A 12,565-nucleotide genomic window follows, 5' to 3' on the forward strand; every position below is an offset into this window, starting at 1 on the left:
CCTGAGCCAGCGCCAGCAGCCATGACCGTCCCTGAGCCAGCGCCAGCAGCCATGACCGTCCCTGAGCCAGCGCCAGCAGCCATGACCGTCCCAGAGCCAGCGCCAGCAGCCATGACCGTCCCTGAGCCAGCGCCAGCAGCCATGACCGTCCCTGAGCCAGCGCCAGCAGTCATGACCGTCCAAGAGCCAGCGCCAGCAGCCATGACCGTCCAAGGGCCAACACCTCCCGAGCTTTCCAGAGCTCCACCTCCCGAGCTTTCCAGAGCTCCGCCTTCCGAGCCTCCCGAGCTTTCCAGAGCTCCGCCTTCCGAGCCTCCCGAGTTTCCAGAGCTCCGCCTCCCGAGCTTTCCAGAGCTCCGCCTCCCGAGCTTTCCAGAGCTCCGCCTCCCGAGCCTTCCAGGGCTCCGCCTTCCAAGCCTCCCGAGCCTTCCAGGGCTCCGCCTCTGGAGCCTCTCGAGCCTTCCAGGGCTCCGCCCCCCGAGCTTCCTACGGCTCCGTCTCCCGAGCCTCCTACGGCTCTGCTCTCAGAGACCCCAGAGCCTTCTAGGGCTCCGCATCTGAAATCTCCTATGGCCAATCCTCCTCCCAGGCCCTTGCCCCACGGCCATCTCCTAGGCCACCAAAACCGGCCTCTGTCCTGTGGCCACCTCCCAGGTCCCCTGAACCGGCCCTTGCCCCACGGCCATCTCCTAGGCCACCAAAACCGGCCTCTGTCCTGTGGCCACCTCCCAGGTCCCCTGAACCGGCCCTTGCCCCACGGCCATCTCCTAGGCCACCAAAACCGGCCTCTGTCCTGTGGCCACCTCCCAGGTCCCCTGAACCGGCCCTTGGCCCACGGCCATCTCCCAGGCCACCAAAGCCGGCCTCTGTCCTGTGGCCTCCTCCCAGGCCCCCTGAACCGGCCCTTGCCTTATGGCCAGCCCCCGGGCCATCTAAACCTGTCGCTGCCCGGTCAACACCTCCCACACCACCGAAACCTGTCCCTGCCCGGTCGATACCTCCCTGGCCCCCTAAACCTGTCCCTTTGTGCCCCCAGGGACTGCCTAATTGCCCCCGTGGACTGTCTCATTTCCCTTTGTGCCCCCGTGGACTGTCTCATTTCCCCTTGTGCCCCCATGGACTACCTAATTGCCCCTTTTACCCCCATGGACAGCCTAATTGTCCCTTGTGCCTCCTTGGATGGTCTCTGTGTCCCTTGTGCTCCCTTTCATCTGTCTGTTTTCCCCCCCCGGTCTACCCCCTCACTCCTTGGTAATTTTTTGTTTTTGGTATTTCTGTCTTATTGGTTAGGACCGTCTGGAATCCGGTCCTTTTGAGGGGGGGTTATGTCACGTTCCTCTGTCTACCCTGTGTTCTGTGTCTCACTATTCACTTTCATGTCATGTTTCCTTGTCTGCTCCGTGTTTTCCATTTGACCCGTCACCGTTCACGCTCCATGTCACGTTTTCCTTGTTGTCCGCCACGTGTTTCACTGTCCTTGTCTAAAACTACATTTCCGACCATCCACCTGCCATCAGCACTGCCATTTTGGTTCATTGTTCTCACCTGTGTCTAATCCAGTCATCACTCCCTGTGTATTTAAGCCCTGCTTTTTGTTCACTCCCTGTCGATTGTTGAATGTTCATGTCTGGTTTCTTGTTGTGCATTTGCCCTTGTTTCCTGCCCTTCGTGTTCATTCTTCCAGCTGTGTGTTCATTTGTGTTTAGTTAAGTTTTTCCCATCGTGGACTGTTCTTTTGTTCTTGTGTTTGTTTATTTTGCTAGTTTGTTAATAAAACCTGCTTTTGGATCCGCAACCCCTGTCTGCCTTCTCCTGCATTCGTCACACATACATTCATAACAGAGGCAGGGGAGGAAATAATTGACAGTAGAGACATAAAAAATATGAGATCAAATAGTTTGTAAAGCACACTTTTTTTTAAGTAACACTGTTCAACATCAAATGACTTCATACATTTTGATTGTCAATCTGAGTATAGTTAAGTCACAACTGTCTGTCACAGGACAGATCATAGTCTAAGATTTCAGTCATAACACAATATTAATAAAATTTGTAGTTACTGCATTTGCCTTTGCATGGCAGTACATTATTGTGTTATAAACATATAAACTTGATACTTTGATGTGACTTGGAATGAACAAATAGTATGTTACTATAATTTCTAAATATTAGGCTATTGTATTGTTTGCTTGTTGATTGTCCCAAATGTATGTTAAAATGGTCTTCCATATCCCCTTGCTAATTGCTAAACTTTCAAGCAGAAAGAAATATTTATAGTAGAACAGTATATTTGATAAATATGTAAAATAATGAACACTTACATGAGTTGAAGATGCATATCAGTCTTGGACGAAAAAGCTGCTTTATTTTCCACACCTTCATGTTGAGATTATATGACCAGCCAAATATTTGTTGCTTTATCTCAGTGATCGCACACTTTCACTCCCAGAATAAATCAATCATGGCTAACTGCAAATAGGGCATTTTTACAATGTCATCAGTAACTGAGAACTTCGTTATTTGTGTGATTCATCATTTACACAAATTTGACTGAGTGCACCCTTAACTCAGAAACTGTGTTAACATCAACATGTTTTGAGAACTCATCTGTATCAATCTTAAGTCCATTTCTATGTTTTTGTCTGCTCTTAGTTGTAGAAATCCTTTTGATTTGTTCTGTTTTGGTTTGTTGCTGTCAGGTAACCAACCATCCCCGCTGACTTCAGTGGAGAGTTATAACCAGCTGAAGAGAAGATGGGAGGCCGTGGCCCCGTTACCCACCCCTCGCTGCTCCTGTGCCTCCATTCAGATGCCGAACATGCTGTTCCTCATCGGAGGGGTCTCCCAAGGTCCGAGCAACGCTGTAGAAGCCCTCTGTCTCAAAGAAACTGTCTGACACATACACACTTCAATGAACAAATACATCACATCATCCTCACATTTTGTACTGTTCAGAGCACATGCTCTGCAAGCACACAGACAGACAAACAAGACAAGCTGACCTGTATGTCTCTTGGACATATTCACAGACTTTTCCTACAGAGATGCATCAGCTTTATACTTCGAATAGTGGAGAAAGTCTACAGGAGCTTGGACAGGAGACTCTTGATTGGAGATCTAAGACGAGCAAAAAAAAATATATATATATAATTAATCTAACTGTATTAACATACAGTATATATACAATTAATTAATATTTATTTATATATACCATAATAAATATAGTGGCCAAAAATGCATTTGGACACTTACAGTAAACCAGACTTAAAATACCTCAATGTCATTGCATTAGATAACAAATTATCAGAGCAAGCGGCCAATGAATGATGTATGCATTTTTTTTATGTTAGTCATTTTTGCTATTACTTTTAACTGACTGGTGTCAATGTGATTTTTTGTTCACATAATGGAGTAGTTCATTACATTGATAATGGATCCAGTAATGCTTGACAACCAGAAGTCTCCAAATAATTTTGAACAATATATTGTTTTGTAATTTAAAAGCTGACAAACGTAATTTTTGCTTGAGGAGTATTTGTTTGTTTGTTTTATAATGCAAAGGCATTCATACATTTTTAAGTGTGGCTAAAGTGTCCAATGAATTTTTGGCTCCACTGTGCAGTATATAGATGTGCAAACCTTCACAAACAGGCAAACACACAACCCTCCAGACGCCTTTGAAATGTTCAATATATTTCTGTATCCAAGCAGGGTAATTTTCTGGCAAACTAAAGAGGAACTTAGGGCCATATCCACCAAGCTGCCACAGCACCGGTCTGAGGTAGCATGTTTAGCACTTTTTGCATTGTAGACAAACAGAGGATGTGCTGTGTGAGAATTTAGATATAGGAGGATGCCTTTGTGTGTGTGTGTGTGTGTGTGTGTGTGTGTGTGTGTGTGTGTGTGTGTGTGTGTGTGTGTGTGTGTGTGTGTGTGTGTGTATGTATGTATGTATGTATGTATGTATGTATGTATGTATGTTTTTGTACCTTCACAGCCATGCACATGTGAAATTTAGAGTTTTTATGAGTGAAGAGAGCACTCTTATCCAACTTGTCTTATGACAAGTCTAAATAATAGCATGAGATGGCAAAATTGTTTACGAGTTGGCTCATACAAAAACATACAACTTTTTTTATTTAAAAATTAATAAAGAAACAAATGATTTTATGGCAATCTTTCCTAAGTTTAACCCCTAACCTAAACCTATAACCATAAAGCCTAATCCCCAAATTGAGTGCACCACGAAAGAAATAAAACATCAGGTGTTGAACGAGACAATGGAAGCATATTAAAGGTTATTGGCATCAGTATTTTTTATTGCATAAATAAACATAAAAATGAGTAACCATATTTGTTCACATACATTTCTATCTTCTAATAAAGTATTCGATAGGAGGCTAGCTAAAATGAAATGCCTGTTTGTTGATTTGCTGGTCTCGATGGGAATAAAAGTAATATCTTTTCGTACAAGCCATATCGTATGATTTCGCCATCTCATTTGAATTATTACACCAAACTATGTTGTCTTATCTCACTAATGCCTACACTGTAGCATGAGACAGCAAAGATGAAAAACTACATGGATTATCTTGCCAGTCAAAGGAAAGTTATGGGTAAAACACAAAATTAGCCACAGATGCTTTTAATTACCACAGACAATAATTTTTACTTCTCAAAAAAAATAGGTCAAAATGATTTACAGTAATGTACATACAATAGAAGTTCATGGGGGAGCCAAAATGTGCAGTTTGTATTTTTGTTACATTGCTAATATAATTTTTTCTGGACAAAAATGTTATTTGGGCTATAAAGTTGTCTTTGTTGTCTCTCTATAAATTTGCACAGACATGGTTATTATGCGATTTTATCATAATCTTGTGGATAAACTAACAGTCTGTGTTTTAATGTTTATTTTGGTGTAATACCTTCCCCATAGACTTCCAGATGAAGTACATTACTCTAAACTTCATTTAAAAAAAATTGAGGGATAGGTCTGAATGTTTTTCTGTAGTAATCGACAGCATGCCAGAGAACTTGCTTTTAAACCTTACTTTAAACACATATACAATGGTTTCTTATACCAATGAAGATTGTAAAAGGGGGGATGTCTGACAAAGTACGTTCTTTTCTAAAAGTACACTGTGGAAAGCCTTGACACTAAATTATTGCCATTTTGTAAATACTTTCAACTAAGTCAACTAAGCAAATTTTCAACATCGTTAAGCACGTTACAAGCACTGTAATTGTGTTTTACCCTGCAGCTCTAATTCAAATGATGCTGTGAGTAGTTGGACAGACAAGTGATGGTTTTCTGCCTTTTGGGGTCATATTTAATTGGAAGCTAATTCTTCAGGGAAAGACCTAATTAAATCTAGCCATTGTAGTTGCAATACAAGCCTCACAGACACATGTTAACTCTTTTTGAGTGACCCATTTACTGGATGAGATCTCAGAGGACATGGAGGAGGACAGAGGACTTTTTGATGAGATAAAACCCCTGACGCGGACTTCATATGCCTCATTCTTGGTTCACTGGTGCCCTGTGGAGTCCTGTATTCCTTCCACTGATGATCTGACATCTGAGTATCGGGTCACCGAGCTCATTTATCATGCGGAAAATAGAACTTGTGCATGTCAGGAATTTGGGTGACAGGTTTGGGTGCAATAAAACCAGGCGCATCTCACCATTTGAGGGTCAATATGGCTTTGATTTATCTGGTATGTGTGTACAATGGGTTTCAAAAGTCTCAGTCAGCTATTTTGCTTTTTATAGTTTAATAGCATTTTTCATTACACAAGATCAGCATAACAAATATGCTTATTTGATTAGTTTTTTTTTTTTTTCTCGTTTTTGTTTTTGTTTTTGACACCATTATGCTTCTTGCTTTATTAAATAATAATAATAATTAAAAAAAATCCTAAAACTGTCTGTTTATTTCCAGGTTTAATAAAGATTTTGAATTCTAGATTTTCAATCTGGGTGCAGACTTTTGAAACCCTAAAGAGAAGGGTTGTGACCCACAAACGATGTTTCGGTGACCCTTCATTATGAGCCGATGTAATGCCTGAGGGTGAAATAAGATGTTCATATTTGAAACCTTTGTGCAAGTGCATATGGCTGTTTGTTTATATGTGTCTTTGTTTGGTTTGGTTGTGTGGATTGGTTTTGAATGCTCTGTCTGTGTATGACAAAAGCATCCAATATTAAATATGACACATGCCTGCTCACAAATATGAGGATAAAAGGAACAAACACATACAATCCAAACACACACTCGCTTAACAAGCCTTTTTTTATTTCGATTTGCACCTCCCTAATGACTGTGATATTGTGCTTGCTGCCGGCGGTCTTGTGCAACATGTCACAGTGGAAATACAAACTATTGATGGACGAATATTTCTGGCTGTATGGAACCATGACAGTCACGCCTTCTCTGAGACAACAACAGAGGACTGGAAGATTTGTAACAACCCCAGAAGATGAGCAATTATTTTTATTATTTTATTTTTGTCACTGGTGTTGGATTACGCTCTGCTGCAGACGAGCTCAAAGAGTGTTAATTTTCACTTAAAAAAAACGTACGTTTCATGTGAGGTTAAATTTCACCATGGTTCACATTTGAAACGCTCTCAAAGCAAGGCAGGGTCGGCGATGTGTGAATAGATGATCTGAGGGAAAGAGATAATGCTGAAAGAAATATACCTCTATTTTTTCTTTTCTACAAATTCTGCAACAAGAAACATGACTCATCTTGGAGAGTATTTTTGGTTTTGTCCCTTTTTTTTCATCATTACTATTATAAAGTCACTGTTGTAAGATGTTAAAGGGAAGTTCAAATTGTGTCATTTACACAACCTGATGACTTTCTCCTGAGGAACACAAAAGGAGATGTTATGCTGAATGTTAGGGACTGACAGCCTCAGTCACCTGTCAGTTTCATTGTATGGCAAAAGATGCAATGAGAGTGAGTGGTGACTGAGGCTAATACACTGCTTAACATCTCTTGTGTTTCACAGAAGTAAGTAAGCCTTTGGAGTTTGGAACAACATGAGGGTAAGTAAATGATGACAGACTTTTTATTTTGGGATTTTGAATTAGAGGCTTCACATATTCACAAAATATTTTACTCTCATTTTTTATTTCAGAGGGTAAGCGAATGCTGTTCAAACCTCGACAAAGTGCTTTTAATTACTTTAGACATTATACCAATTCTTTGACTTAGTTTTTTTTTACACAATCATATTCAAATGCATTTGTCTTTTGCCCTTATTCGTATGTAAATCACTTCAGACTAAACACCGTGTAATGATCACCTAAACTCTAAGTAGCAGTTGTTTTGCTGTGAATTTTCAAGTTTTTCCATGTTATGAATATACTGTGGTGAATTTCGAGTCCGAGTCGGTGAACTAATGCAGCTTCTCCAGTGTCTTGTGGGTTTACCTGTGTGTTTTTGTTCATTTGTGAGGTGACAGGTTATACAAGGAGCTGATGGTCTGTTGTTTCTTTATGATGTTGTGCTGTCATATAGTGGTGTAATAGTGGTAGCTGATGGCCTCTGACAGTCTTCAACATGCAGTGCTGACACTCTGGGCATATGTAATCTCCATAGAAAATCAATGAAAATCCACATTATCTCGTTGCATAATCTCTAATCTGAAGATGGATAAATCTTGACTTTAGCCCTAAACAGAAAATACCATTTTAGTTCATGTTTTTTCAGCTATGAAATATTGCAACCCTTTTGGCATTAAGGATTGTTCCACACTGAGGTAGATGAGCAGAGACACACAGACAGCCCAGGGGAACTAACAAAGTCCCATGAGATTACAGTGCATCCATCTACACAGCGAAAGCTATTTAACTCTCTGCACTGTTGTCAACCATGCACTAAATCAATTTCTGTTGTAACACTTTGAAAAAGCAGGTAACTGTTATCCACATTCTTTATTCTATGATTGTTTGAAGAACTAAGGGACTATAGATCTGTTGGTTTATGAGTAATGTAGTCATGTACCTCTGTAAGCTGAGACAACATTCTGAGGCTATTAATGGCTGTTAATTGAAACTTTGTATAAAATAGATAACATTTGAAGCATTGTGTAGAAAATAGGCAAAGGTTTCTTCAGAAATGGCCTGCAACTTTTGTTGCAGATATCTCTTTGAAATATCTTAAAGGTGCTGTAAGCGATTTTAGCCTTTTTGCTAGCTTTCACCATTTTGCTAACTTAAAATACACATGCTCTCTCCAAAACACTGCCCTCCAAAGATGCGTTCACAAAACCACCACAAAATGATTGATGGGCAGGGAGTGTTTCTGATTGGCTAGTTTTACGATTGGCAAAAAAAAAAACGTAATTTTTGCTGTTTACATACCCTATGGCTTTCACAGAGACAGTTGTGATTTCCGTGATATCAGTCAGGTAGTTTGGACTTTTTATTTGTTGTATTACAGGTAAATAACTTAAAGCACCTTTAAAGTTGCCGTCAAGATGAAGGACAGATAGCAATATATAAAAACGCACCAGAATAGCTTAAAAGGGATAGTTAACCCAAAAATCCAAACCATCCCTTGACTCATCTCATGACTTTCGTTCTTCAACAAAACACAAATAAATATTTTTTAGAAGAATATTTCAGCTCTGTAGGTCCAAATGATGCAAGTGAATGGTGATCAGACCTTTGTAGCTCCAAAAAACACACAAAGGAAACTATATTCAGAAAGAATATGTTAGATTTGGGTGATAAATAGATCAAAATTTAAGTCATTTTTTACTCTAAATCTCCACTTTCACTTTTACATATGAAAGCCACATGTGGTGCCTTTAGTTATACTTTCACATGTGAAAGTGGAGATTTGGAGTAAAAAAAGGACTGATCACCATTCTCTTGCATTATATGGACCTACAGAGCTAATATATTTGTTTAAATATCTTTGTGTTCTAAAGAAGAAAGAAAGTCATACACATCTGGGATGCCATGAAGGTGAGTAAATAATGAGAGAATTTTCATTTTTGGGTGAACTATCCCTTTAACTTTGGTGGAGTGAAATCTGTGGCACTTGTTATACCCCCTATTGTATGTTAGCAGAGAGAACTTCACTTGAACCTGGCTAGATAGGTTAACATGCTCTGGATTTATATCTGAATTGTCTTGAAACGTGTTGACACACAATAGCAAGTCCAGTTCATTAGTTCAGTGCCTATATATGTGAGGTAGTGCCTCTACTACGATTTCTGTAATAAACACTTTGAACCTTGTGATCCTGTGTGATTCCATGTCTCTCTTTCTCGAACTTCGGTGTAACTGGTGGGCTGTGATTTTGTTTTTAACAGAACAAAGACAAATAAACAGCATTGGGGAGTACTGGAATACAAGTACATTTACATTTATGCATTTGGCAGACGCTTTTATCCAAAGCGACTTACAGAGCATTTATTACAGGGACAATCCCCCCGGAGCAACCTGGAGTTAAGTGCCTTGCTCAAGGACACAATGGTGGTGGCTGTAGCCAGCAACCTTCTGATTACCAGTTATGTGCTTTAGCCCACTGCGCCACCATCACTCCATAAGTAACAGGATGAAGTATTTAAAATACAAAATATTAGTAACTGTATTCCACTACAGAGTACAGTTACACTCAAAAAGTACTTTGATTACTGAAGAGATTACTTTGCTTGTTATTGTCATTAGTTTAATTAATAATTGATTTAGTTCACTTTTTTTTACTTTTTATGCATTTGGCAGACGCTTTTATCCAAAGCGACTTACAGAGACCTTATTACAAGGACAATCCCCCTGGAGCAACCTGAAGTTAAGTGCCTTGCTCAAGGACACAATGGTGGTGGCTATGGGGCTCGAACCAGCATCCTTCTGATTACCAGATTACCAGTTATGGTGCTTAGACCACTACACCACCACCACTCCATTTCAGACGGAAAACATTTAAACATGTCAATAATGCAATCTGAGAAGCATTTGAACAGCGGTGAAACACTTTATTATGATGCATTACATTCATGCGAGCTGACAGAGGTCGCTCTCACACTGTTATGAGTGAAAATGTGGATACGAAATCATTGAGGATTTAAGGCATGTTTTCTACAGCTTAACAGAAAACATTTATAAATATCAATTCAATAAATATACAATTAAAGGGATACTGGATATGCTTTGAGAAAATCTGCTAGTGCTGAAGAAGTAATCCAAAGTATTTAGAAAACTTTACTAACCTAGAGTAATCTAAAGAAATACGTTACAAATAACATTTTACATGTCGAGGAGAGTGGGGTAATATGAGCCGATTTATACCTGTGTTGTCTCTTGTTCAAGGAAAAATTAAACCGAGGTCAAATAAAAAGTGCTACCTTTAATTCAAGGTTAGGGGTTAGGTTATGATATTATGAAAATTAATCTGTGACAGAGAACCACAAAAAACTGGCCTTGAAAAAATGAGATCCGTTTGGGTCAAATTACAAATTGTTAGGGGTAAGTTGCTCCAGGTCAGAGGGAGCCATCTGGGGGCAAGTTGACCAATTTAATTTTTCCAGTGATACACTGAATCGAATTCCACAAATTATTTTTATCTATAATTTCTCATATATACTCTATTTATCCAAAAATAAAAATCTAATGTGATAAGGATCATTATTATTACTTTTATTTTATTATTGGAGCAAGATGTGCCTTCATAAATAAGACTCTTGTTAGCCACAAGGAGGAATGAATGAGGTGTTTATTCCTACAAAATAGGCAACTTCTGAATTTAAACAAATTATCTGAGCTATTATAAACTATATTTTGTGTGTAAATCAACCATCGTTAAGTCTTCAAACTAAAACCAGAAGAACATGATCAACCGACCAATCACAGTGTGAAATTGTAGCCTCTGTTACAGTGTCACCTAGAGGAATCTGTTAGTACTGCACTCTTTTCCCACCCTAATGGGGCTAACTAAAGGACTTTGTTTCCAACTAAATTGAATTTGTGCTTCCTCCTGTTATTCTTGTTTATCATTACATCTTCGAAGACTATATTTGTATCATAATAATACATTTAGTGTCATATCAAATTAGAGCACTGATGAGTGATTGTATATATTTATCATGTGTCTCCTGCATCACAAACAAAAATCTGCACTGTTCAGCTGTCCATTAAAACTGAAGATATTAAAATCCACTACCCACTTATGACTGGAAATTATTCATTAGGCCCGTTCAGGGGCAGAGCACTTATTTCCCCATCAGTCAATCCTGATTAGTGCCTCGTTTGCAGTTAAAATGACACTAAAATACACAGAATCATTTTCAGCTCTAATTGGTTTTTAAATGCATTGTAATTACATTTCAGGGAAAGATTTGTTTGTGCATGGCAAACATTTTGTGCATGACACAAAAGCAAAATACATGCAAATGATTGCTTAAATGAATAATAGTGCTAATATAAATTATTTGCTGCTGAAAACATTTTGCATTGCAAATACTAAAGTTGTGTACAAGTCTTCAGTAAATGCTATTGTATTGGGTTTTAATCAAATAAGGACATTAATTAATTGTGCAACGAATGGCCTTGATACCTTACGTAGTCAGCACATTGGAAAAGGTATTTAAAGAGCACAGACTAAACACTTGTACACTGTACTGTGTGTGCACACACTATACACACACTAACACACTTTTGAGTGGAATACACTTCAACACAATTGAGTCCGTCTCATTGTCACTTATTGTCAATCAGCACACTACACAAGCACTTTGAGCACTAGCCAGGCAATTTTCCACTGTTTAAAATATTTAAATGAATAATCATAATCAGTGACACTGATTGCATTCCTATATTAATATATCCTGTGTAATCCATTGTCATTGAGGTAGATAATGGATGGAGAACTTGTATCTTATTACACAACTGTCAACATCATAGCCTTGCAAACACAAACTGTAGGTCACTAACAGGGTCAAACTCATCACTGTAGCGTGTACAGTAGATTTTGTTTGCTGTGATACAACCTATAGTGTACTGTTTCCAGCTACCTCAGATAAGTGTGTTTCTCAAAGGGCAAAATAGTGACTGTGAACAGGATCTTGATCTATTTCTGGGTCATAGGAAGAGAATAAATAGGAAGAGCAGAGGGCAGAATGGATTATGACTTACAGTCAGGTCCATAAATATTGGGACATCGACACAATTCTAATCTTTTTGGCTCTATACACCACCACAATGGATTTGAAATGAAACGAACAAGATGTGCTTTAACTGCAGACTTTCAGCTTTAATTTGAGGGTATTTACTTCCAAATCAGGTGAAGTCTGGAACGCATAGACATCACCAGACGCTGGGTTTCATCCCTGATGATGCTCTGCCAGGCCTCTACTGCAACTGTCTTCAGTTCCTGCTTGTTCTTGGGCATTTTCCCTTCAGTTTTGTCTTCAGGAAGTGAAATGCATGCTCAATCGGATTCAGGATTCAGGTGATTGACTTGGCCATTGCATAACATTCCACTTCTTTCCCTTAAAAAACTCTTTGGTTGCTTTCGCAGTATGCTTCGGGTCATTGTCCATCTGT

The 12,565-nt window shown here is 39.4% G+C and overlaps 1 protein-coding gene across 1 annotated transcript in view; it reads left to right on the forward strand.

The window, feature by feature from the left end:
- Window positions 1-9,256, forward strand: part of LOC127619378 (kelch domain-containing protein 8B-like) — a 169,979-nt gene extending 160,723 nt beyond the window's left edge. The window contains exon 5 of the mRNA XM_052092277.1: window positions 2,700-9,256. Within this exon, the coding sequence (XP_051948237.1) occupies window positions 2,700-2,896 (197 nt within the window). The 3' untranslated portion in view covers window positions 2,897-9,256. The remainder of the gene's footprint in view (window positions 1-2,699) is intronic.
- The last annotated feature ends 3,309 nt before the right edge of the window (window positions 9,257-12,565 follow it).

This window comes from Xyrauchen texanus, chromosome 25, assembly GCF_025860055.1.
Source record: "Xyrauchen texanus isolate HMW12.3.18 chromosome 25, RBS_HiC_50CHRs, whole genome shotgun sequence".
In the NCBI taxonomy this organism is placed as follows: Eukaryota; Metazoa; Chordata; class Actinopteri; order Cypriniformes; family Catostomidae; genus Xyrauchen; species Xyrauchen texanus.